This window comes from Bos indicus, chromosome 16 (assembly GCF_029378745.1).
Source record: "Bos indicus isolate NIAB-ARS_2022 breed Sahiwal x Tharparkar chromosome 16, NIAB-ARS_B.indTharparkar_mat_pri_1.0, whole genome shotgun sequence".
NCBI classification, from domain to species: domain Eukaryota; kingdom Metazoa; phylum Chordata; class Mammalia; order Artiodactyla; family Bovidae; genus Bos; species Bos indicus.
In genome coordinates, this window is record NC_091775.1 from 81,183,824 (window position 1) to 81,208,374 (window position 24,551).

The following is a 24,551-nucleotide window of genomic DNA, read 5'->3' on the forward strand; positions in this document are numbered from 1 at the left end:
AGCAAGCAGGCAGAGGCAAGAGGCGACCAGGGCCCGGAGGAGAAGCCCTGCAAGGGAGGCAGTGGTCAGGGCCAGGCTGTGGCCAAGGTGTGGACAGGCCGGGCCGCGGGGTCAGAGGCGGGAGGCCGCTGGCCCTGCTGGTGGCAACAGGCAGCTGGGTGCGCGTGGGTGGCAGCTAGGAGGGGCGGAGGGAGGAAGCGGGCTTCCTGAGGCCTCCCCAGCCCTCAGAGACAGACAGACAGACAGACAGACAGCTGGCAAGAGGAGCCTGGGGACACGGCCGCCTCGTAAGTACCTGAGGGGCGGGGAGGAGCCCGGAGGCCCCAGGTCGTTGGACACAAAGGGCCGGGAGGGCGGCCCCAGGAGGGCAAGCAGGAGGGCGCCCGGGGGGTCACACGCTAGGTGGGCAGGGGCGCAGACACTGCTGACGGCCCCGAGGGCGGGCAGGGCACGGCAGGCGGGGAGGGCAGACAGGCACCCTGCTGTGTCCGCCCCTGCCCACTCAAACCCTGCGGGCACGGCGACCCCAACACCCCAGCCAAGCTCCGGGCCAGGCCCTGGCCTGGAGGCGGGCCGTGCCCTCGGCGAGGCGCCCAGCTTGTGCCCCCAGCTGTCGCCTCCCCAGGCCCTGCGCTCGCGGGCTCCGTGAGGCCACTTCCTGTGACGGTTACTGCGGCGGGCGGGGGATGGGCGGGAGGAAGGCAGCACCCCCAGCCCCCATCCCGGGCCGGAGACCCCAGAGGCTGGGACGACCCTGGGTGGAAGGGCCGGCTGCCTCAAGCACACCGGAGGTCCACCTTCTTGTCCAGAGGAGGCCCCTGAAGACCCAGGGGTGTGAGCCCACCCTCCACCCAGAACGGCTGCACGCCGCCCGCCCCCTCGGCTGCTGCCCCCTGGCCCCTGCCCCTCCAGATTCCTCCGGATCCCGTCCTATCTCGGCTCCGTGGTGACCCTTTATCTCGCCCTCACGCTAACCCCAGGCGGCCGCCACCCTACGCCCCTGCAGAGATCCTGGCCTTCCCCCAGAGTGACACTGCCACTTCCTGGGGAACAACGGAAGACAGCGAGAAGACCCGAGGTGCCCAAGGGCAGAAGGCTGCCCAACAGCCTAGAGGCCAAGCCACATGGCCGTGTGAGCTCCCGGGGGCGCCGCCCCCAGCATGGTCCAGGCCCGGGGGCCGCTCCAGAGCAACGCTCCGGCCTCCCCATCGCCTTCATAGTTGCCTTCAGGGGCAGCCATGACCCAGCCTCCGCCAGACCAGGCCCCAGCCAAGAAGCACGTGCGGCTGCAGGAGAGGTGAGACCCTCTCGGGAGGGCCCAGCCGGGCCCGCCTGCCCTCCGCTGTCCCTCCAGTGGGACCCCCATGCCTCCCCAAGCAAAGGAAACCAGACTGCTCATTTGCATATCTGTGTCAGCTTTGCGCCTGCGCCCCAAGTCCCAGGCTGGCTTGAGCACCCCTCGAGGGGCCCGGAGCCTCCGGGCCTGGGTGTGGGTCTGAGCTTTAGGGGCCCAGCCAAGAATGGGAAATGGGGGCAGCTGGAGGCAGCAGCTGGGTTTGGAGCCTCCTCGCTGGCCAATGAGGGGCAGGGGTGCCAGGGGCCTGGGCCTCGGGGTCTGGAGGAGACAAGGAGCCTGCCGTCAGCGGTGCCGGCACAGCCGTGACTGTTGAGGCCGACCGCGCTGTCTCTGCTGTAGGCGTGGCTCCAATGTGGCCCTGATGCTGGACGTGCGGTCCCTGGGGGCTGTGGAGCCCATCTGCTCCGTGCGCACGCCCCAGGAGGTCACGCTGCACTTCCTGCGCACCGCCGGGCGGCCCCTCAGCCGGCAGGCCCTGCAGCACCGGCCACCCAGTCCCACACAGCTGGAAGAGGAATTCCTGGTGAGAACAAGGGCCCCCCGAGTCACTGCCCTTCTGGATCAGGAGCAGCTGGCAGGCCTGTCCCCGTGGGCCCTTGGGAGACAGAACCCCAGGGGCTCTAGGAAGGAGAAGGCTCCACCCTCTCCCTGCACCCCATTCAGACCTGCCTCCCGATGCCAGGAGGGAACGGGCCCCCTCCACCAGAGAAGTGGGGGAAGGGAGGCCAGGAAGGGAGCCACTGCTCACGCACCTCCTCCCCCGCCCCCGCCAGAGGATCCCCTCAAACTTCGTCAGCCCCGAAGACCTGGATATTCCTGGCCATGCCTCCAAGGACCGATATAAGACCATCTTGCCCAGTAAGGACTGCGGTGGGGCTGGGGTGGAGGCGTTCAGAGGGCAAGACATGGCCTCATCCAGGACAGGGCTGCCCTGCGTGGGGCCTCTTCTTTTGACAGAGGGGTGCCCCCGCCTGGCCCTGGCCAGGGAAGGGGGGCAGAAACCACGCCAGCCTGAGACTAGGCCCGCGCTGCTCAGCGTGGCCCCGGGTAGTCGGTGGGTGCTGTTCTGACCCGTTTTCCAAATGAGGAAACCGAGTTACAGAGAAGTCGTGCAGCTTGCCTGAGGTCACACAGTCAGGCGCACCAACTCCCTTCCTCCTGTTCCTCCCGCCTGGGAAACGGCCCGCACCGTCTGCAGGGGACGAGCCCCGTTCGGACGGCTCCTGAGAGATGCTGCGGATCTCAGACGGAGGAGGAGGCGGAGGAGGCGGCAGGCAGGGTTCAGGGGGCTGACAGACCCGGGTCAGCACCTCCTGTATTCGGAGGCACGCATGGGGCCCGCTGACCATGAGGCCCGGAAGGCTCTCCTCCCCGCTCCGCGCAGAGCAGCCTTATCTGACCAGCTGCCCCCAGCAGCCCCCAGTCTGGAGGCCGCAGCCCTCTGCCAGCCCGTTAGTGCCCAAGGAAGGGGCAGGGGCAGCCTGCTCTGGGCCCTGAGGTGCCCTCTGCCCAGACCAGCTGGCCCCTGGGAGCCAGGGTCTTCATTGGGCCTGGACTGGAGCTGGAGAAAGGCCCCCTTAGAGGCTGACTCAAGGGGTCAGGCGGGAGTGGGATGGAGCCTGAGTTCCAGTAGGGTCATTCAGGAGAAGCTCTTCCTCGAACATCTCTCTCCGTTTTTGTTGCCGTGACCCCTCTCCACCCCTCTCTGACCTTCAGGCTCAAATGCTCAGTAGCTGCCCCCTCCTGCCTGTCCGTCCTGCCACCTCCCGGCACTGCCCTGGCCTCGGCCTCTGCTGCTCAGAAACGCCCTGCGGCCCCCTGCTCTTCACGGGCACCTTGACAGGCACAGGGCTGTCCTCTTGCCGGCCCTGCATGCGGCTGCTTTGCTGGTTGCCCTTTGACCTCTGCTGGTTTTCACTTCTAGACCCCCAGAGCCGAGTCTGTCTGGGTCGGGCACAGAGCCAGGAGGATGGGGATTACATCAATGCCAACTACATTCGGGTGAGTTGCTGGCAGGGAAGGGGGCGCTGTGTCCAGAGACACTCCTGCCCCAGGACACCTCCCAGCGCAGCGGGGCACCTGGTGCCCTGGCTCCAACCCCATGAGCTCCTGGAACAGGCCGGGATGCCAGGATGCACACAGCAGACGTCAGGCGCTGGAAGGAAGACCCCAGTCTCCTGTCCCCCTGGTCCCCCACACCTGCCAGCCTCTCCATGGAGAGCGGCGCTGGCCACCCCAGCCCAAGACTCCCAGGCCTGCAGCCCAGTGAGGCGTTTGGCCGGTTCCCTCCCTCTGCCTGCGCTGCTCCAGGCGGCCCCTCCTTCTTGGAGGCAGCTTAAGTCAAGGAATTAAGGAACCGGAGGCCGGGAGGCCAGGTGGACTCCGAGCCTAGACTTGTCTCCAGTGCCCAGTGCCCAGCGCCCAGCCTCCAGCCTGCGGGGTGGGAGGCGGCAGGCGCAGACGTGAGCCCTCTAGTGGCTCTGAGTGGGTGGGACAGTGGCCGGGAGCGGAGGTGAAGAGCCCGCATCAGCCACCTGATGCGGAAGAACTGACTCTTTTGAAAAGACCCTGATGCTGGGAAAGATTGAAGGTGGGAGGAGCAGGGGATGACAGAGAGTGAGGTGATTGTATGGCGTGACTGACTCGGTGGACGTGAGTTTGAGTAAGCTCCAGGGGTTGGGAATGGACAGGAAGGCCTGGCGTGCTGTGGTCCATGGGGTTGCAAAGAGTCAGACATGAACTGAACTGAACTGAACCGAGGGCCTGGGGGGTGAAGCACGGGCCAGTGAATGGTCTGGATCCCCCATCCCCTGAGGAGCAGGAGGATTCTGAGGGGGAGAAAAAGGGCTGGCAGGGGTGTGCTACGCCTCGCTGCTAACTCCACAAAGTAGCATGTCAAAGGGCAATGGTTTTCCCCGCCTTTGGGGCTAGTAGAAGGCAGAGGAAGGAAGGGACCATTCACAGAGGCCCAGAAAGACTGAACGCGACACGCTGTCGAGTCTGACCCGCACCGCGGTGGCTGGGTGGGCACGACGCACGGTCTGCTGGCCGTCGCCACCAGCTCGGGGCTCCCGGTGCGTGCGTCCCTGACGCTTGTGTCCGGGCCGCCACGGACCCGCGCTCACCGCCTGCCTCCCTGCCTACAGGGCTACGACGGGCAGGACAAGGCCTACATTGCCACCCAGGGCCCCATGCCCAACACTGTGTCGGACTTCTGGGAGATGGTGTGGCAGGAAGAGGCGCCCCTCATCGTCATGCTCACACAGCTCCGAGAGGGCAAGGAGGTGGGGCAGCTCCAGGCTGGGCCCCCGGGGGCTGAGGACACCTGTCAGTCCCTGAGTCACAGGGCACGGAGGCCACCCTAGCCAGAAGCCAGGGCGAGGGGAGGCAGGTGTCAAGCAGGTGTCAAGCCCGCCGGGGGGCAGGGGGATGCCTTGGGGGGGGCCCTGATCCAGCCGATAGACCCCAGCCCCTGACTCCCAGCTCCCCCCGCCCAGAAGTGTGTCCACTACTGGCCCACAGAGGAGGAGACCTACGGGCCCTTCCGCATCCGCGTCCAGGACGTGCGGGAGCGCCCGGAGTACACCGTGCGGACGCTCACCATCCAGGTACCCGGGGCTGCAGGGGGCTGGGCCACCCCTCTCTGGAGGTCCCCTGGGGACCTCGGGTTTGCTCAGGGAGACCTGCCTGAACCCACGCCCGCAGAGCTGCTTGGGCCCGGAAGAGGGACGTGGGCGCCGCCCTGGGGCCCCTCCAGGCCGGCAGGGCAGGCGCCACCATCCCTGTGGGAAGCAGGGCGGGCCCTGGAGGCACTGCTGGAGGGCGCCCGGCAGTTCGATGAGAGGCTTAACAACACGTGAAGCCTAAGCCCCCATCACTGGAGGCGCCTTCCGCTCTCCAAAGCAGCTCTCTGGCCTCCGAGCATCACAGCCCTGTGCATGAGGCTAAGGGACACGTCCGCAGGCCTGTGCTGGTGGGAGGCAGGGCTGGGACCTGAACGTGGGTCTCTGCTGCCCCTTCCTCACGCCCTGCCCCACCCCAGCACCAGGAGCAGGCCTGTGCTGGAGGGAGGCAGGGCCGGGACCTGAACGCGGGTCTCTGCTGCCCCTTCCTCACGCCCTGCCCCCGCCCAGCACCAGGAGCAGCGCCGGGCCCTGAAGCACATTCTCTTCTCGGCCTGGCCCGACCACCAGACCCCGGAGTCGGCGGGGCCCCTGCTGCGCCTGGTGGCCGAGGTGGAGGACGGCCCAGAGACTGGGGCCCGCTCTGGGCCCATCGTGGTTCACTGCAGGTATGGGCCCCTCAGAGGGGCTCCTAGGGGAGCGGGGGCTGGCCCGGGCCTTACTCACACCGAGATCTCCAGCTCATCCAGCAAGTGCAGAACACGGACGTGTGGGCCGGGCACCCAGGCACAGTCCAGAGAGGCAGCTCCCGCTCCGCGGGAGGACACAAACCTGCTCCCTGCCGCCAGGGCGCATTTATGCATTCCCCAAATGTTCACTCAACGCCTGTTATTGCCAGGCGCAGAGTTCGATGCTAAGGAGACAGTGTGAACAAGACCGTTTGGTTACTGCCCAGTTTTACGGTTTGCAGACAAAACGAACAGAATGCATCGTGATGAAGTGTGATGGGGGTGTTGGGGGCACAGAACCAAGCCGCCCCCACCAGACTTTGGCCAGAAACGGTCTTCCAGGAGGAAAGACCTCTAGGCCAAACTAAGACTTGGAAGGTGAAGGAGGAGCAGGGAGCACCCCAGTGGGTGGGGCTGCAGCTCCCGAGGCCTGACGGAGGCTGGGCACAGTCAGGGCACGGGCCCGGGACACGCGGGCGGGCTTGAGAGTCTGGAGGGTAAGAGCGGGTGTGTGGATGAGGGGCTACACGGGACAGGCCCAGAGACCCGGGTGTGCCGCCGAAGAGCCCCGGGGCCTCGGGCTAAGAGGCCGGCGGACGGAGGGGTGAGGCAGGGACAAAGACAGGCAGAGCGTTCGGGAGGCCCATCCTCAGGAGCTCACACGGCCGCAAGCACAGGCAGGGGGTTGTGGACCCTCCACAGGTGCAGCCGGCGGATGCTGGGGGTCAGGGGTTCACGCAGGAGGGGAGACTTCCTGAAGAAGGGAGGAGGGCAGGGCGGAGCAGGGGGAGAGGACTCGGGGCAGGACGGGCAGGCAACGGGCGAGCGGCGCCATCAGAGGGCATTGGCGCGTCCAGAGGCGTGGCCGATACCCTCCTCGCCCGCCTGCCCCCTTTGACTGCCCTGCCCTGGACCCCTGTACCCAGCGCAGGGATCGGCCGGACTGGCTGCTTCATCGCCACCCGCATCGGCTGCCAACAGCTGAAGGCCCGAGGGGAGGTGGACATCCTGGGCATCGTGTGCCAGCTGCGGCTGGACAGGTGGGTGCTTGGCTAAGCGGGGTGAGGACACGGTGGGCGGCCCTATGCCTCCTGGAGGCCCTTAGGCTCTGGGCATTTCCTGTGGGAGAAAACGGGCCCATTGGGCTTCAAGAGCTTAGCACCTTACACCCAGGCCAGAATCTCCATCCGGAGTTTAGCTGGGGGTGCTACAGCTAAATAGGACACTCTACTAAACAGGGTTCACCTGAGCTTCCGGTCTTTCGTGTTTCTTGTCTCCATTTTTCCAAATACCCTTCTCAGGGGGGAAAGTGGGGAGACAGCGACGGTTGGTTCTGGAAACAAGACAGCCACAGGCAGCTGCAAAAGTTCACTGGTGTAGAGACAAGAGACAGGGTCCACCCCCCGCGCGTCTCTGTGTCTCCTGGGCCCCCACTTCTTTACCCAGAGAGACAGTGGCCCCCTCCCCAGAGAGCTGCTATGAGGAATGAGTTCACCAATGGGAAAGCACTGGGAACACGAGATCTGGGGAATCACTACTTCTAAGACCTCTGCCACATGGGGCCCTCCTCCCGGGTGGGGAAGGCAGGGCCAGTGGGGGGAGTCCCAGTCTGCCACAGAGAGGACGCCCCTGGGAGGAGGCGCCACAGGCCTTCGGGAGGGTCAGGCTGTCCCCACCCGCCTCAGCTCAAGACTGTGCATCTCTGCCCGCAGGGGAGGCATGATCCAGACGGCAGAGCAGTACCAGTTCCTGCACCACACCCTGGCCTTGTTCGCAGCCCAGCTGCCAGAGGAGCCCAGCCCCTGACCTGGAGCCCTCCCTGCCCGGGGCTGCTTCCCTGGGCCTGGGGAAAGGGGGCCTTGTGACCTGGGGAATCCCCAGGGGCCTGTCTGGGGTCCCGGAAGCTGGCCAGTGAGGATGAGGCCAGACACTGGCTCTTGAGCACTGGCCACTGCCCCCTGCCCCCAGTGGACACCGGGGCGACCCCCATGTGAGAGCCTCGGTCTCCTCCTCGGACATGGACCTGGTGTTGCTGCCACCAGAGCAGAGCAACCTGAGGGTTCCCAGAAGCTGCTCCAGCTGCACCCCCTTCCTGGGGCTGGCAAGAAAGTGACCCCAAGATCATACCCACCCCGGGTATGTTCTCGGTCCAGCCCGAGAACAGGCCGATGGCCGGAGTTGCTGCCTTGGCTATGTCCTCAGCATCCTGCCAGGGACTCTGCCTCCTCACCCCACATCAAAGGCCAGACACCCCCAAGAGAGCAAAACCCAGACCAGCCCCGTGCCCACACTGGGGTCTGGTGAACAGGCTACAGAAATGACCAGACGAAACAGTTAAAGCCTCTAGAAGAAGGAAAGTGTGGGAACACCTCCCGGGGTCCAGACTGCTGCCCCTGCCTCTGTACCTACCAGCCACCCACCCCAGCCACTCCCGAGGGAGACCCTGCGTCCTCAGCCTGCCTGCCAGCCTCAGAAGGGACACGAGTGCCCAGGAAGAACACAAGAACTGAGCGAGGAGCTGAGAGCACTGCCTGACTCCAGATAATAGCCCCGCCACGCCCTTCTCCCTGCAGAGCACGCCTGGACCGCACGCCTGTTGCCACCAGCATCCTGGATTAAAGCACCTATGTGGGCCAGGGGCTCAGGCTGAACAGGGTCCGCCACAGTTTACCCTGGAGAGTGAACTGCCCTCCACGTCTCTTGTCAGCACGAGTCCCAGGGCCCCCCAGGTCTAGTCTCAGGGCTGACCACCACCTGGGAGTGAACTCACTCCTCCTGAAGCTTTCCTGCCTTCAAGAGGCACTCCCGCTGCCCATGGAGCTCAGACCCCCCAGGAGGAAAGCTACCACGTGGCGGCGGGTCCCCCTTCCTGGGTGCTGCTGCCCCAACCCTGTCCAGACACGAGGACAGGCCGTGGAGAATAACAGGTGGGGAAATAAAGGCTTCTTCTTGTCCTCAGGCCTCCGGGGCCCCTTCACAGCAGTTAGGGTAAGAATCCACAGAGCAGGGACAGGCGGCCGCTCTTTACCCCGGAACGTGCACTTTCACAGCCCTTCCAGGGACACGGGGAACAGCGACCCTGGTGTGGGCTTCTGGGGGGGGGGTGGGGGCGGGGGAGACAGAGGTGTTTCTTGGGAGCTAGAGAGGAACTTAATAAGAGCAGGGACTAGAAAGGCCATGTAACTGCTCGGCACGTTCCGTAGGCCGAGACCCTGCGATCCCACCATTCTGGCAACTGATTATGGGGTCATCTTGGGTGGGTTTGGCAGGTATGGTTGCTATTTGAAAGTTTATGCACCTTTGATTAAAAGCACAGACGCACATGAACACACCTGGAGGTCAAACGCTCAGATGCAGCCAAGGCGGGTGGCAGCTGGGGGCCCCGGGGACAGCAGCACCCCAGCAGGCCGCCACCCCCACCGGTGGCTCTCCGGAGCCCAACTATGGCTTTTACCCAGCACAGGCCAACGTTTCCATTTGCCACAAACGTGCCTCACGGGAAACCGCCTGGCAGGATCTTCTCCTAGTAAAAGCCTCTCTGGGCCAGAGGCTTATAAGCACGGGGTTCTGGTACGTCGTGGTTGACAAAGCGCTCACGGGCGGCTGTTCCTCTCCGCGGGTACCCTCTGAGAGATCGGGGCTCGGTACCCGGAGATGCTCAGAGGCCAGGACCTAGGGAACAAAAGATCTCAAAGACCTCCCCCCCCAACCCCCGCGTCCCGGGAGGCCGCGGACCACCCTCGTCCACCCTGGAAATGCTCCCGCTGGACGGCGCCCTCGCCCACCTCCGACCCACTGCCTGGAAGACTAGACGGGTGCCCGTCTGGACGCGGCAGCTCGCGAAGGGGAAAAGCAACCGGAGCTCCTTTCCCCAGACCCCCCTCGCGCCTGCGGGCCCGGCGAGCCCCGCCCAAAGCTCCGCGGCTCGGCCCGCCGGCCTGGCGCGGAGGAGCGCGCTCGCTCGGGGGCGAGCAGGGCCGCCGGCCGCGCGGGCGGAGCCGGAGGACGGCGGCGAGGAGGACGGCGGCCGGGCGGGGGGAGGACGCGCCGAGGCCACACCCATCGGCGCGCCGATCCCGGCAGCGAGTCGTCGGCCGCCGCGCGCTCCTGCCGAGCCTCCGCCCGCACCGAGCCCGGAGCCGGGCCGCACCGGGGAGGGCCGCTCCGGCCGCAGCGCGAGGGCACCAGGGGCGGCGGGGGGCCGGCACCAGGCGCGGCCGGCGCAGCGACCATGATCGCTTTGTTCAACAAGCTGCTGGACTGGTTCAAGGCCCTGTTCTGGAAGGAGGAGATGGAGCTCACGCTGGTCGGGCTGCAGTACTCCGGCAAGACCACCTTCGTCAACGTGATCGCGGTACGGCCGCCGGCCCCGAGCCCCCGTCGCGCCGGGCTGAGAGGGTCCCCGCCCGGTGTGGAGGCCCGGGGCCTACCATGGCTCCGGGGCCCCGGCGGCGCACGCCCGGGCCGGGATGGCACCGAGGGCGCGGGGGGGCGGGGGACAGGGGACGCGGCCCAGGACGGGACTGGTGGCTCCTAGGGTGTCACGAGGCCCGAGGGACCGCCGCCCGCGGAGACGGCCCGCCTTCCGCACCTCAGCCGGGCGCATGACGGGGCGAAAGTGCAGGGCCTGCTGCGGGGAGGGTCGCGGGATGCGATGCCCTGCGGCTTGGGCAAGGGGGCCCGGCGGCCCAAGCCCCACCCCGGGGGGTTAACCCCGCCTGGCCGGAAGGGGAAACCCCAGCGCTATTGATGGTGGGGGGGAGTGGAATCCGCCCGGGCCCAGGGCTCCAGCCTCCTCTACGGGAACCTCTGCCCAGCTGGAGGTCCGGGGGGGATGGACGGCACCCCGAGGAGCTCGGAGGCCCCGCCTGGCCCGGAAGTTGCAGAGGAGGTGGGGACCCAGAGGATGGGGTGGAGCTGGGGGGGCAGGTCCACTCTGGGGACAGAGGGGAGAGTGGCTCCGGGACCCGGGTGGGGGAGTGTGAGCCTTTCAGAGTCAGGGCGGTGGTGGGGAAGGAGTTAAAATGTGTCTCAGAAAAGGGGAAGACAAGCTGAACTGCAGTGGAGGCCGCGGCCTGGCGGGCGTTTGTGCGTTTGTGAGCCGGCTGCGCTGGGTCCCGTGGGGCTGAGGGAGGCTTGGGCAGGGCTCGGCTTGTCCCCTGCCTGGGTTTTCTGAGAACCGTGGACCGGGCGTTCATGAGATGGGTCAGCAGAGAAGTATGACCGCCGGCCTGGGTACCTCCCCTGCCGGTTCTGCGCAGCCCCGAAGAGAAGGGTGGAGGGAGGCTGGGGTTAGATTCCCCACGAGGGCGTTTGGGCACTGGCTCCCCTTCCTAAACGTGTTTGTGATGTCCTCTGCCCAGGGGCTCCTGGCCGCCCACCCAGCAGGACGAGCTCGTAGGGCCCAGGCTGGGTTTGTTGGCAGGATGGTGTCTGGGCTCCTGTCTGTCCAGGTCTGGCCCTCCGAGGGAGACCCCTGGCTAGAACTGGCGTTGACTTGGGCTTGGGCTCCAGGAGCAGGGGCCAGGTGCCTGGCTGAGAGATGACCGTGGTGGGGCCGGGAGGGGCCGGTTCCGCTGCTCTTGTGGCTCAGCCTGGGCGTCACCTCTGGTCCCGGGGACGCACTCCTCCTGGAGCGGCTACAAAGCCGTGTTCCTGGTGGAGATCCTCAGGCACCCAGGTGGTGCTTCTGTGTCCTGGTCGTGTCCAGAGAGCAGGACGGAATCCCAGAGTCACAGATTCCACCACCAGGGTCAGGAGTGTCTGAGGTGCACAGGGAGGCTGCCGCCCGCCCCTGGCCACACCTTCATCTTCACGACATGAAGTGTGCCACCTCAGCTCGCACAGCCCCAAAGTGCAACCTCGATTTCCCTGGAAAGAGGCTTCCCAGGAACACCCATCCTTGTGGGCCGCAGTGGGATCGCCCACGTCTGGGCTAGTCCAGAATTCTCAGGTCCTCTGGGGCTGTACCCGGGTATAATCTCAGTGGAGTATCTTTCAGAAAGAAACAAAGAGTCCGACTCTGGGCTTTGCCCTTGTGCCCAGCACTGACCTTCTGAATCCCGCTGGCGGCCTCTTCATTTGGCCTTTCTTTGTCTCAGCTTTTCCCCGTTTGTTTTTTCTGCTCACTCCATGAGTCTGACTGTAGATAGAAATTGAGTTTATGTGTCAGCTGCTCAGCCGGCTAATGTGAGCTGGGCAGCGTCATTGAGAGACTTGTGGTGCTCCTGAGAGACTTGCGGTGCTCCTGAGAGACTTCCGGTGCTCCTGAGAACCCGAACCTCAGCTTCCCAAGCTCTGAAAAGGCTGTGCTGCCTGCAAGTAGGAGGTGTTTTGCCCAGGGGAAACTAGAGGACAAATATTTTCAAATACTTTAAAGTGTGAATGACTGTCCAATGGAAGAACTGATCTTGGGGTGCCCAGGGGTAAACTTGGGAAGATGGATTTTTGACTCAAAGAACTTTGGAGTGCTGTAGCTAACCCAGGAAGGATGAGCTAGAGGGGATTCAAGTCTGAGGGGGCGCTCCACTAGACAACTTTAGGGTTCCTGCTGACCTTGAAGGAGGAGCTTGTGAGATCTGAGGCCTTAGCCGGGAAATGAAGTTGCGACTGGTTCCAGCTTAGCTCTGATTCACTGCTGACCTGAAATCCCGGGGCAGGGAGCCTACCTCCCTGAGGGTCCTCCTGGCACCCTCCTCTGCCAGGCTGGGCTTTTTATTTCTACGAGAGCCTGTGGGTGTTCTGGTCGCCAGGGAGCAATGATGGTTCCTCACGTATGGAAACCATTTCCAAGCTCTTTGTGAGCCCTCTTGGCCGCTTTCAAGGAAACCAAACCCCTCTGCCCCATTTCACAGAACGAAACGTCAAGGCCCAGAGAGGTCAAAGGTCTTGTCCAAGCTCCTCCATTAAGAGTGGTAAATGAGAAGTGGGCTTCCCTTCCCCAGTCTCCGTGTTCCTAGCCGCTCCGGGTGGGGGTGCGCCCCCCCCCCACCCTGCTGGGGTTTGCAGAGGTTAACCACACATGCTTCTCCCTCCTCAGCCAAGAGCGAAGCTGCCTCCTCAAGGCGTTCCCTTTTCCTCGAGTTTTCTCCGTTTTAGAGGCTCTTGGACCCTTCTGATATCTGACAGAAACCAGAGACCCTTTCGCCAGTGTGCGCGGGCACGCTGTGCTCTCTCAGGGTCTCTGAAGCCCCTCGATTGCCTCATCCCTAGCACGTGTCTTGGGTGGCCCCTGCTCGTGTCCGAGGGCCTTGATGACTCCTGAAGATGAACGGGAATCTGTCTGTCTCACTCAGCTGGGGCCCCGGGGACTTGGTTCCCGTTCGCAGGCTCTGAGCAAGAAGCCACCATGTCCCCACTGTGGCCAGTGACCAGGGTCCCTGGCCGCTCGGTGTGGCCAGAGGCAAGTGACTCCTGCCACCTGCCACAGAAGGTGGCATCACAGAGGAGCAAGGCTGTCCCCTCAGGTTCAAGGTTAAGGACACCACATCGCCTTCAGCCTGTGTCCGAGGGGGAGCAGAGGCGTCCTACCCCTGAACGTGGAGACGGCCTTGGGCGGAGTTCGGTCCGGCCTTGTAGTCTGGCTTAGAGGCATGTGGCTAGTTTAGAACAATCTAGAGATCATGAAGACAGTTTAGAGGGGAGAAGTGAGAATTGTCAGAATCTGAAACTGGGTTATGGGAAATTGAGTTAGTCCCCAAGGAGCTCTCGGTCTGGCAAGGTCCCCCGGAGGACCACCCATCCTACCATGGGTACAGTACAAAGAAGCCCAGAAATGGCTGCTGTGCATGTGGGGTGTGGCTGACGCACCACCCGGATTTGACACGAACGCTCGCTACCTTGTGCAAGTGTGAATCTTGACTGTTTACCCCACCTGCTCCACCAGAGGATAAATGGGGAGGGGTGGGGGCGGGGGAGTGGACCTCAGGACGAACTATCTCCGTGCAGGCTGAGCCACTTCCTGAGCCCTCTTTGTCACAGGAGAGCCGGACTGCAAGGTGGACGCTGGGCTTGGTCAGGGCCCCGTTTTGCCTGAAGGCGGGGGTGGGGGGTGGGGATGTGGGACCTGCTGGGGACCCCCTGGTTGCCTGGAGGGGCTGCTGGGGTGGGGTGGAGGCAGGAGAGGCTCCCCACTGCCTGGCCGTGGCCGCAGGGGACCACCCATTGGCACCTGCCATTTGGGCCCCTTTCCCAATTCTGACTCTCCCTTCCAGTCAGGACAGTTCAACGAGGACATGATCCCCACTGTGGGCTTCAACATGCGCAAGATCACCAAGGGGAACGTGACCATCAAGGTGCGCGCGGGCCTGGGGAGCAGCCAGGGGACTCTCTTAGTGAACAGAAAATAACCCGGGCGGCCTAAGGCCGAGGATCCCAGGACAGACGGGAGCTGGGGGGGCGTGGGGGCCGGGGAACCGGAGGCCGAGGAGCCCCGGGAGGGCGGGGGGGAGCCCGCCGCTGACGCTGCACCCTCTCTCCAGCTCTGGGACATCGGGGGACAGCCCCGCTTCCGCAGCATGTGGGAGCGCTACTGCCGTGGAGTGAGCGCCATCGTGTGAGTGCGCGGGACGGGTCCTGGCCGGCGGCGTGAGCCCCTGTTGCCGCTTTGACTTCGCCTTTGCTCGGACCGACCCTCTGGACGCCCACAGTCCAGCCTGAGAGCCGGATCAGCGCCGCCTCGTGCGGAAGCCTCCGCGTGTACCTCCCCCGACTCAGACTCACCTGTGTCCTGAATTTTATGTGATTTAGTGGTTCATTCTCTCTTTTTTTTTTCTTTTTTCCTTTATTTTCTTTTTCATTTTTGGCGCACCACACATCTTGCAGGATTTCCGTTCCTAACCCCGGCCCTTGGCAGTGGAGCCCTAACCACTAGAGTGCCAGGGAATTCCCTCCCTTGCTTTTAAAAAATAGCAACAACCACAACATATATATGTGCCCAAACAAAAGGTCGTTTAGCTTTCATTGTTGTTGATTTTTAAATTTTATACAATTTTAAAGGTAATACTCCATTTACAGTTACGCCAAAATATTGGCTCTGTGCCCTATGTTGTAAAGTACATCGTGTGGCCTATCTTACACCCTGTAACCTGATTTTTTATTATTGTTATTATTATTTTTTAAGTTTTTTGGCCACGTGGTATGCGGGATCTTACTTCCTGGACCAGGGATGGAACCGGTACCCCCTGCAGTGGAAGCTCCCAGTCCTAACCACCGGGACCACCAGGGAACTCCCCAATCTGATTTCTTTAAAAGCATGTTGAGCATAAAGTCTGTTGGAGCCTCCTTTGCAGTTTTCTCCCCCCTTGTCTAGTCCTCCCGTGAGAACCTCCAAGGTTCACTCTTGGAAGGACTCGGGTCTCATCTCACAGGACCCCGTGTTGCCGAGCGAGCAGCAGCCTCTCCGGGGTCTGTCGGGGGCGGGACGCGGGCAGGGCGCCCCCCCCCCCCCCCCCCCCGCGGTCCCTGCAGGTTGTCCCATCGGAGCCCCTTCCTGAGCCCTCCCAGGTGGCAGCTCCCACCCCCACCCCGGCCTGTGGGGTCAACTGCATCCCCACCTGCCGTCCCCCAGGTACATGGTGGATGCCGCTGACCAAGAGAAGATTGAGGCCTCCAAGAATGAGCTCCACAACCTACTGGACAAGCCCCAGCTGCAGGGCATCCCGGTCAGCCCCGCGTGGAGTGGGCGGGCGGGCCCGGCTTTGCGCGGGTGGGGCGGTGTGGGGGCCCCTGGGCCCAACCCCTCCAGGGCGGCCGGGCCGCGGCAACCCTGGTCTGAGCCCTGTCCTCTCTTCGCGGCAGGTGCTCGTCCTGGGGAACAAGCGAGACCTCCCCGGAGCGCTGGATGAGAAGGAGCTGATCGAGAAAATGTGAGTGGGCCCCGCCCCTGCCCCGGCACGGAGCAAGGGGCTCGCGCGCTCCCGGGGCTCGCGCGCTCCCGGCACCCGCCGCGCGGTGGCGCCCGCGGGCCCGCCCCTCGCGCGCCTCCTCGCCCCTCCCCCCGCCTCCCCAGTCCCAAGTCCCCTGCCTGCCCCAAGCCCCCAGTCCCCGCGGCGGCAGCTTCAGGACACTGTGTGGTCCCCGCAGGAACCTGTCTGCCATCCAGGACCGAGAGATCTGCTGCTATTCCATCTCCTGCAAAGAGAAGGACAACATCGGTGGGTGTGGGGGGTCCGCGGGGCGGGGCGGGAGGGGAGGCCCCGGGCTACCCGGGTGGGACCGGAGGCAAGAAGCCCCCGCCCTGCGTCCACTGGTGTGCGGTCTTGGGCGAGCCCCCCGGGACTCCGTCTCTGTCTCCTGCGCGGCTCGGAGCAGGTCTGACATCGGGAACCGGGCTTGTGCCGCCCGTGGGGTGACCCCAGCTGCAGCCCCCTCGCCCCCGGTGTGCGCTCTCCCCAGGAGAAGCAGCCCCGAAGCCCTGTAACCTGCTCCCTTGTCCCCCAGACATCACTCTACAGTGGCTTATCCAGCACTCAAAGTCGCGGAGGAGCTGAGACCGCGGCCGCGCCTCGGACCTGGGGCCGCCTCCCAGCCTGAAGCCGAGCTCCCCCTCCCCCTGCGGCCCCCCAAGCCCACCCTCCCTACTCCGTGCGGGGAGGGTCCTCGGGGGCCCCAGAGTCCCGTTCTGCTGAGGTTTGAACTCCTGATTTGACTGTAAAATAAATGGCTCCCGCCCGCCCCCTAACCTCCCCCTCCCCGCTCCGTTTTCCGTCCCGCCCCTCTCCGCTCCCCTTTCCCACACTCTGTTATTGTCCTGTGTGTACAGTATATATATGTATATATATTTTAATTTTTTAATTTAAGCAAAGACTAAAATCAACCATTTGATGCTGCAGGGCCCAGCCAGGATCAGGGAGGGGGCGGTGGAGAAAGCAGGAGGGAGCCGCGGGGTCGGCTGGGGCCGGTCCGCCCGGAAGGGCACCAGCCTGGCAGGGCCGGCCGTCCCGAGCCTCGTCTGTCCCCGCAGTGTTTGGGTGTCACAGGCAGACGGGAGCCTTCAGGGACTCCCCTCTCGGCCCCAGCCGGGCGGAGGGCAGGGGCCGCCTCCCAGGTGCCCCTGCCGCCCGCTCTCCAGCTCCTGCCCCTCCTCAGGCCCCTTCCTCCACGGGCCACCTCACTTTCTGTTCTCATTTTGCAGAGTTGCACAAGGAGAGAACTCAGCATGGGGGGTTGGTTCTTTGGATTTTTGTTTTCTGTTGGTTTATTTAATTTAATGATTTGTAAAGTGATGTTCCTCTTCCTTTTTTACACTTTTCTGCTCACATTTAACCTCTGTTTGGAAGATGATTCTTGTAACTGTACATTTTTTTGCCTCCTAACAAGAATAAACGACAATTTTGTGTTGGGGGGTTGCACGATGTGGGTTCTTTGCCCCCGCTGGCCCAGCAGGCTCAGGACTCCAGTTCTCCACCCGGGTGCACCCAGCCAGCGGGAGGCACGCGCTGGCCCGGACACACAATGGCTCTTTACAGAGCGGCCCCCGCGTGCGGCCCGGCTCCTGCCTGCCGCCGCCTCCTCTGGTCCCCGGCTCTGAGCTGCCAGCGGCCCCGAGAACGCCGGTGTCACCACCTGCCCGGCCGCGCCTCCGCGCGGAATGCCGCGCGCAGTGCGTTCAGGGCTCCGCCTGCAGCCCGAGCGGGCGGAGCCAGTGAAGGGCCCTGGGGCGGGCAGCGCGGGGCGTGCGGAGCCCGCAGCCGACCCGCTCCGCCGCTGGTGTCGGGGCTGCTGGTTTCCCAGGAGAGGCTGCGCCCTCCCTCCTTCCACCAAGACCCCACCACCACCGTACCTCCAAAGCACCTCAGAGCCTCGCGCCCGGCTTCTCGAAAATCCTTCCCAAATCCGGGGCCATCTTGACCCAGTTTTACCGTAAGCCCCGCCCCACTGGGCTCCCCTCCGCCCAGAAATGGGACGGCCCTACATGCAGGCTTCATCCATCCTCTGCTGGGAGAAAGCAGCTTCCAGGGTCCTGGGAGGGGGGCCTCCCCTGGTGGCTCTGAGCTCGGTACGTCCTCCGTGCTTTCCCCTGGAGGCTCCTTCCGGTCATCAGAACGGCAGGGAGGAGTGGCCTGCCTGGAGAGGGGCTCCCCACTGCCGCGGAGTTTGATGGAATTTGGCAAATGGAGCCAGATGACTTTGGGGTGCCTTCCCAGGTGGCTCAGTGGTAAAGAATCCGCCCGCAATGCAGGAGACTAGATCTTCCTGGGTCGGGAAGATCCCCTGGAGGAGGAAATGGCCACCCATTCTTGCCTGGAAAATTCCACGGACAGAGGAACCTGGCGGGCTGCAATCCAAGCGGGTGCAGAGTCAGACACAACTGAGCGTGCGCGCGCGCTGACCAGCTCCTCAGGAATAGGCAAGGGGGTCCAGGGCTAGGATGGGCCTCCTGGCTCCTCGGTGACTGGCGATGCCGTGGCCTGGGGCGCTGGGGCAGGACCAGCACCCACGGTCTGGAGAACAGGGTGCGGGGGTCCAGTGACCTGCCTTTCTGGCCTCCTGTGTCCTCCGAGAAGGGCAGGACTTGAGCTGAGACAGGCTGAGCTGCTCACCAGCCAGGAGGCACCCTCCTGCCCAGCGCACACAGCAGGCGCCTATAGGACAGACTGCAGATTCTTGCACCGCGGTGGGGGTGGGGCCCTCTGCCGCCCTGCAGAACTGCACCCCCAGGGGAGGACAGGAGGGGAGGTGCTGGACACTGGGCCTCCTGCCTGGAGCTCTAGGAGTCCTGTCTCAGGCCTCCAGTGGCTCCAGACCTCTGTGGGGGTTTGTCCCGCTTCACTGGGGTCCAGGAACTGTGTCCAGTCTGCCCAAGGGAGGCAATTCTGACTGCAAGTGTGGGGGAGGGGGGGGGGCTCAGTGGGTCGGCCCCTCCCAGCTGGCTGGTATCCCCTAAAGACCCAGCTCAAGTCCACTGCTCGCCACTGCCAACCAGCACCCCCACTCCAGGCCCAGGACCCCTAAGCAACAAATGCAGCTTTGTTCCCCCGGCTGGCCAGGCCCAAGGGACCGTGGCTCCTTCCCAAGGTCCGCTGGCCTGCTGGCTGACTTAATCCTGCAAGCCACTCACGTTGGCTGCCCGGGGCAGCGGGGCGAGCTGGGCCTCCGGGCCGCCGTCTCCTCGAGCAGCTCTGAGCTGGGAGAGGCAAGGGTGCCCCTTGGCAGAGCCCCCAGACAGGATGTGGTGGAGCCCCCCCCGCCCTGCTCGTCCCCATTTCACCGCCCCCCCATATCCCATAGGAAGCTGCTGGTGCATCTGGGACTGGGGGGGCAGAGAGGAAGTGGCGGAGGGCACCCGGCCTGCCCTTGGCCCACCCCCAGCCTGCTCCTCCTCCATCCTAAGCTACTGCAGACGAAGCTGGGGGCTTCAGTCACTGTGGCGGCCGCCTGCCTCTCTCAGTACAGAGAGTATGCGTGCGCCCAGCAGCGCCATCACCTAGCAACGGCCTCCCTCTCCCTTGGTGTCGCCCGTCCTGGGGGTGGTGCCAGGGAGAGAGAACAAGGCCGCTAAGATCCCGGGGCGCGGGGGAAGGAGGCTGAGGCCAAGGGCTGTGGGTGGGGTAACCAGCAGAGAAGGGAGCCTCGGGCACTCTACCACCCTGCCCCCGCCCTGGAGACCCTCCTGGGCCCGCGGGTGATCGGGGCACAGCTGGCAGCGGGGACTCGCTGGCAGTGGGGACTCTCCTCCAGGGGACCCAGAGCTGCACGTCAGACGGGAGGGCAGGCTCCTGGGGCCTCAGCCAAGGCGCCCCCCTGGCTGACCTTGTGCCAAACTCTCTGGGCCCAGACGAGGCTCGGGGGCCTCTGGAAGGCCCCCCGTTGCGGTGAGAGGAAAGAAGCAAGAGGAAAGAACACTTGGGGGGTGCGTCGGAGCTCTGGCTACGGCGAGGGTGTGGGGTGGGGGCAGGCGGAGGGCAGGCGGCTGGGTTGTCTGTGGGCTGAACAGTCCATTCTAAGAAGCCAGACAAGAGCCGTTCTCAGAGGCAGACCCTCGAATGGGGGCTTTGTGCGCAGGGAGCAGTGAGAGGGCCCTCCGTGGGAGACAAGTTTCCAGCCTTCTTACGGGGATGGCTGGGTTCAGGCCCGACCGAGGGCACAGGGCCCCAGCCCCCAAGCCCTTCCATTCACTCTGCCCTCAGTCCTGGGCCCCAGGCTGGACAGGACGCCAGCCACAGGCTGGGAGGGGCCGGCAGTGGCCAGGGGGCAAAGCCCAGGTGCACCTGGGCGCTGCCAGGATGTGGCGTAAGAAAGGCCAGTGGGCACAGGGCTTGTCTACCTAGTTTATTGCTTTCCAAGAGGGGCCTTCTACGGGGGAGCACCTGAGCGGGGGGCGGGAGGGACAGGTCAATTGGGGGTACATCGGAGGAGGAGGCGGACAAAGAGACAAGTCCTCCTGGGGGGGACGGTGCCCAAAGGAGGCGTGCAGCGCGGGGCCGGCCGTGCCCAGGGAGGAGCCCGGTCCTGGGGGCTCGGTGCGGAGAGAGACACACTGGCGGTTCGGTCAGGCTCCAGATTGCGGAGGGGGGGCGAGGGCGGGGCCAGGTGAGGTTCTGGAGAGTTTCAGGGCAGCTCTAAGGGCCTGCAGGACCACCACCCTGGCGAGCGCATGGGTGGGCAGGCCCCAGCGCAGCAGGGAGGGGCTCCGGCAGGCCTGGACCCCAGCCCGGGGAGCCGAGCCCACCTCTGGGCAGAGCTCCCCCACCGAGGGCCGGCTGGGCCTCAGCAGGGCGTGCCCAGGGCCAGGAGCGGGGGCGCCTCACGGGGCTTGTGGAAGTAGCCGGAGGCGGACAGCTCCGTGTGCAGCTTGGCACGGGGGCCGGCGGGGGCCGCCCGCCCGCCGCAGCCCTCGCCGCAGCAGCAGCAGCAGCAGTCCAGGAAGGCGCGGCCCAGCGGGCGGCTCACGCACAGGAGCAGCAGCGGCGTCAGGGCCGCCTTGAAGAAGGTGGAGAACTGCGTGACCAGACCCAGCAGCTCCAGGGTCTGGCGCGTGAGCGCGGCCGACAGGTAGGCGGCCACGACATTGCACACGTTCTCGGGGAGGGCGCAGAGGGCGTGCACAGCAGCCAGGCCTGCCACGGTGCTGCTGGGCCGGGCCCCCCGCGGCTCCTGCGGGCCTGGCCGGCTCTCCGGCTTCCTGCCCGGCGTGCCCCGCACCCTCCACGTCACCAGCTGGCAGGTGACCGTGAAGAGCACGGGCAGGCAGAAGTAGCAGCCGAAGGACCACCACATGCGGGCGTTCTGGTAGGTCAGGACCAGTGAGTAGAGCGACTCAGGCAGGTGGGCCGAGGGCTTCATGATGCACGTGTCCACGGTGCCCGCAGCAGGGCTGGGCTCCCGCACCAGCTGCCACAGCAGGAGCTCGGGCGCGGCCAGCGTCATGGAGCCCACCCAGATGACCGCCAGCTTGGCCAGGATGGACGGGCACGGCTCTATGGGCCTGGCCTTGGGCAGGGTGCTGGTGGCCACGTGGAAGCGATCGATGCCCAGGGCACAGAGGCTGAAGGTGGTGACGCCCAGGGAAGAGACCTGCAGGGCGCGGGGTGGGGAGAGGGGTCAGCACCACGCTCCTGGGACTTCAGGAATCGTCCCCGAGGATGAAGGCAGGGATGCAGGGGTCCTGGGCCTGCCGGGCTGTGGATGCCCGTGTCCCCCGGGCGCGTGGAGGTGGGCGTGGGTAGCCTTGAGGGGTGCAGATGCAGACTCTCTGTCCTGCCTTGCCCTGCCGGAGAGGCCCAGGGTCGGGCCACCCGGGGAAGCAGCCCCTCCAGACTGGCCCACCCAGGCTCAGCCTGTTCACCCAGCACACAGGACGACTGCCCTGTGAGCAGAGAGGAGGTGAGTGCCAGGGAGGGGGGGCTCCCTGCTTGGACCTCCCCTCCCTGCTGGGGCGTGCTGTGGGGGCCCCGCCCCTCTGCAGGCAGGCCCCGGGCAGGGCTGGAGGAAAACAACACAGCCTCTCCTTTCATCCCAGAACAGCCCCCGGGACCCTGCAGCTCACTCCGCCGCCCAGGGCCTCCTGGGCCCCCTACGAAAGGGCCCAGAAGCGCATCTGTCCCTCACCTCTCACCGACACCCAGCCTGCAGGGAGGGCTCACGGCCACCTGTCCTCCAGGCTGTGGAGGGGGCAGGTGTGCGGGACCCCAGTCGGGCGGGGTCCGGCTCCCCTCAGCCACGACTCTGCAGACAGGCCTCACAGGGAGCCGCCCTCTCCCTCCCCTGAGACCTTCCTGGTAAAAACCACCACTTGAATCGTTTTAACTCCAAGCACACTGTAGCTGTCACACCTGTCACTCGAGCGTTCACTCGGCCACGGTGACGCAGATCACCCATCACCCATGAGGGGGCCGAGCTAGGGCAGGTGAAGTGCCCCACACTGGTCACTCAGCTGGTCTGCCCGCCTCCAAGGCCCCGCGTCTGACCCCCATGGCTCAGCGGGGCTCCAAGCTCCAGGTAACTGAGATGCAAAGCTGCGCCCAGCCGGGGGGCTTCCTTCAGGTCTGAGCACTTGGGTGCTGGGGAGGGCAGAAAAAGGCTGTGCTGCCTGCTGAGCCTCGGCGAGTCCGTCGGGATGAGAACTCATCACTAGTTCACGGGACGCGGCGAGAACCGGGAAGACGGCAGCATTCAGAGGCTCATCCTGATTCCTTCCCCGCTCGGGCCGGCCGCCCACGCACTCCGCCCGGGAGGAGCGCGGCTCTGCGGGGCACGGCCACTCTAGCCCTCATTACTCCCCCTGAGCCCCACGTAAACAACACTCGGAAGGCTGCTGGCTGTACAGACACGGTGGCCTCGCTGTGTCCCACACAAATGCACTTATTTCGGGGTATTTTGGCGTGGTTTTGATTGCACTTTCTCCTCCTGGTCTACACATCCATCAGCACCCAGTGAGGAAGGGCCCAGAGATAAAGGGCCATCTGGTCTACCCCCTGATTGGGAGATAGGGAAACAGGAAAGGAGGTCTGACCTTCCCAGGGACACCCCAATATGCCCCAGCCTCAGCTGCAGCCCCCAGAACCAGGGCTCCACTTTCAGAGGACGGAGCCAGCAGCAAGGGTGACGGCAGGGACAAGGGTCTCGGTGAGGGCCTCGCCTTCCGTATTTGCACTCCGGGGGTGGGTACAGGCCTGACTGGTTAGGGGGGTGGGGCCCTGCAGGGAATTGGAATCTCCCTTCTTGCACCGATTGAGGTGGCACGAAATTGAGGGGCAGAGAGGGGGCACAGGGCAGAGCCATTTCTTGGGTGGGAAGACAGAGGGGTTAAGGCAGGGGAGGGAGCTCTCAGTGTGGAGAGAGGGCACAGGGCAGAGCCAGTTCTTGGGTGGGAAGACAGAGAGGTTAAGGCAGGGGAGGGAGCTCTCAGTGTGGAGAGAAGGGGGCCGCCTTGAGGTGCTGGGGGCGGGAGCCGGGCTGGGGGGCGGGGGGCCTGAGAGCTGCTGGAGCCGTGCTGCGTGCACCTCCCTGACCAACCTGGGGAGAAGCGAGACAGGCTTGGGGGGCCTCGCGCACTCTTCCCGCCCATGCTGGCAGCCCCTGCCCCCGCCGTGGGCTCTCCCCGGCCACACACTCACCTCCACAAAGGGCACCGCCCGGCAGGACACGGCGCCCAGCAGCCTCTGCTTGGTGATCTCATGGAAGGTGACGACGGGGAGGCAGAAGAAGAGGACCAGGAAGTCCCAGAGCGCCAGGCTGGCTAGGACGGAGTTCCAGGCGCTCTTCAGGTAGTAGCTGTGCCACACAATGCACATGACCGCCAGGCTGCCCACGATGCCCACGGCAAACAGCAGCAGGGCCAGCAGCAGGACGGCGTAGGCCCCATAGGAGCGCTCGGTCACTGGGTACAGGGGGTTCTGCACCTGCGGGCGCTGGCCGGGCGGCCCCGTCACGTTGCCCTGGGGCTCCTGCCCGCTGCCCCCAGTCGCTCTGGCCCGGTCCGGGGAGGGGCTGGCGGCCACCCAAGGCTGGGTGGGCTGCGGGGCGGCAGGGCGGATGGGCCGGGGGTACTCAGCCCACCCCTCGGGCACGTACTGCTGCAATCCCTTGGCGTCCTCCCGCTCAGCTCCTCGCCTGGACCGGTCCGGCTGCTCCTGGGCCACAGGCTGGTGCCCACCCTGTTGCAGCCAGACCCCCCGAGGGGCCCTCTCGGGCCCGGCTGCCAGCGCCACGGCAAGGGAGACGCCCAGCGGCCACAGCCACCGCATGGCCGGACGAGTGGCACAGCTGCCCGCACACAGAAGCGAGGCCAGGCCAAGTGCGGGCCCAGCTCGATGGGCAGCTGGCTGCTGGGCCCGCCCCCACCGGGCGTCTGGCATCGCCAGCCGGCTCCAGTGGTCACCCCCCGTCCCTCCACCCGCAGCAGCCAGGCAGGACAGGGCAGGGCCCTCTGCTGGACACAGGGTGCTCTGTGCCGCCCGCAGGACACGCCTCCCCAGGCCCCATGGGCGGCAGCACTCAGACCTGCGGGGCCCTCGGGGGCCGCCCACCCTCAGTCCCGGCCGTGCACACGGGGTTGTGGGGACAGGGCAATCGCTGCTGCTGTTAGCCTTAGGCTTCGTGAGCACTCCCTGGGCCAGGCTGCCGGATAGAAGCCTCATACATGTTTACATTGCTACCGCAGCTCAGTGAGGCAAAGTAACTTGCCCAAGGCCACACAGCCGGGATCCAAACTGCAGGTGTGTCCAACTCCAGAGCTGAAACTCAGCCCCTCGGTCACGCAGCATACAGGAGTCCAGCAGGAAAGGGGTCCTGAAGAGCCTCTACACCCACAGTCTTCTTTCTCAGACGTGGAAACCATGGGAACCGTGGCCAGAGAGGTCAAGTGCCAGGGCCAGGCACACACAGGCCAGGTGGTCGGTG

The 24,551-nt window shown here is 65.2% G+C and overlaps 3 protein-coding genes and 1 long non-coding RNA gene across 6 annotated transcripts; 2 read left to right on the forward strand and 2 right to left on the reverse strand.

Moving 5' to 3' along the window:
• Positions 1-1,077: 1,077 nt before the first annotated feature.
• On the forward strand, positions 1,078-8,662 carry PTPN7 (protein tyrosine phosphatase non-receptor type 7). 2 transcript variants are annotated; one of them, XM_070768804.1, is made up of 9 exons: positions 1,078-1,297; positions 1,697-1,880; positions 2,131-2,215; positions 3,282-3,358; positions 4,504-4,641; positions 4,855-4,965; positions 5,400-5,648; positions 6,635-6,748; positions 7,421-8,662. In XM_070768804.1, the coding sequence occupies exons 1-9, from the start codon at positions 1,239-1,241 to the stop codon at positions 7,571-7,573; spliced, it is 1,170 nt and encodes a 389-aa protein (XP_070624905.1). In that variant the 5' UTR covers positions 1,078-1,238; the 3' UTR covers positions 7,574-8,662. The 2 variants fall into 2 exon arrangements, with proteins under 2 accessions (XP_070624905.1, XP_070624906.1); XM_070768805.1 differs by having other exon boundaries at positions 5,491-5,648.
• Positions 4,961-9,657, reverse strand: LOC139176492 (uncharacterized). The gene is made up of 4 exons (XR_011560994.1): positions 9,494-9,657; positions 6,954-9,380; positions 5,442-6,827; positions 4,961-5,350 (listed from the first exon to the last, which is right to left on the reverse strand). It is a non-coding gene; the product is annotated as an uncharacterized lncRNA (long non-coding RNA).
• A 136-nt stretch (positions 9,658-9,793) lies between these two features.
• On the forward strand, positions 9,794-16,340 carry ARL8A (ARF like GTPase 8A). 2 transcript variants are annotated; one of them, XM_070768806.1, is made up of 7 exons: positions 9,794-10,062; positions 13,922-14,002; positions 14,189-14,262; positions 15,277-15,370; positions 15,507-15,574; positions 15,792-15,862; positions 16,149-16,340. In XM_070768806.1, the coding sequence occupies exons 1-7, from the start codon at positions 9,940-9,942 to the stop codon at positions 16,196-16,198; spliced, it is 561 nt and encodes a 186-aa protein (XP_070624907.1). In that variant the 5' UTR covers positions 9,794-9,939; the 3' UTR covers positions 16,199-16,340. The 2 variants fall into 2 exon arrangements, with proteins under 2 accessions (XP_070624907.1, XP_070624908.1); XM_070768807.1 differs by lacking the exon at positions 9,794-10,062 and adding an exon at positions 10,366-10,599.
• A 3,624-nt stretch (positions 16,341-19,964) lies between these two features.
• GPR37L1 (G protein-coupled receptor 37 like 1) lies at positions 19,965-24,289 on the reverse strand. Its single transcript, XM_070768803.1, has 2 exons — positions 23,267-24,289; positions 19,965-21,224 (listed from the first exon to the last, which is right to left on the reverse strand). The coding sequence occupies exons 1-2, from the start codon at positions 24,287-24,289 to the stop codon at positions 20,418-20,420; spliced, it is 1,830 nt and encodes a 609-aa protein (XP_070624904.1). The 3' UTR covers positions 19,965-20,417.
• Between the last annotated feature and the right edge of the window lie 262 nt (positions 24,290-24,551).

Coding starts and splice junctions, on each gene's coding strand:
- ARL8A (XM_070768806.1), top strand. CDS start 9,940: ATGATCGCTTTGTTCAACAAGCTGCTGGACTGGTTCAAGGCCCTGTTC. Junction 10,063..13,921: donor CCTTCGTCAACGTGATCGCG/GTACGGCCGCCG, acceptor TCTCCCTTCCAG/TCAGGACAGTTCAACGAGGA. Junction 15,863..16,148: donor CAAAGAGAAGGACAACATCG/GTGGGTGTGGGG, acceptor CTTGTCCCCCAG/ACATCACTCTACAGTGGCTT.
- GPR37L1 (XM_070768803.1), bottom strand. CDS start 24,289: ATGAGGCTTCTATCCGGCAGCCTGGCCCAGGGAGTGCTCACGAAGCCT. Junction 21,225..23,266: donor GGGCGGTGCCCTTTGTGGAG/GTGAGTGTGTGG, acceptor CGCGCCCTGCAG/GTCTCTTCCCTGGGCGTCAC.
- PTPN7 (XM_070768804.1), top strand. CDS start 1,239: ATGACCCAGCCTCCGCCAGACCAGGCCCCAGCCAAGAAGCACGTGCGG. Junction 2,216..3,281: donor ATATAAGACCATCTTGCCCA/GTAAGGACTGCG, acceptor TTTCACTTCTAG/ACCCCCAGAGCCGAGTCTGT. Junction 4,642..4,854: donor AGCTCCGAGAGGGCAAGGAG/GTGGGGCAGCTC, acceptor CCCCCCGCCCAG/AAGTGTGTCCACTACTGGCC.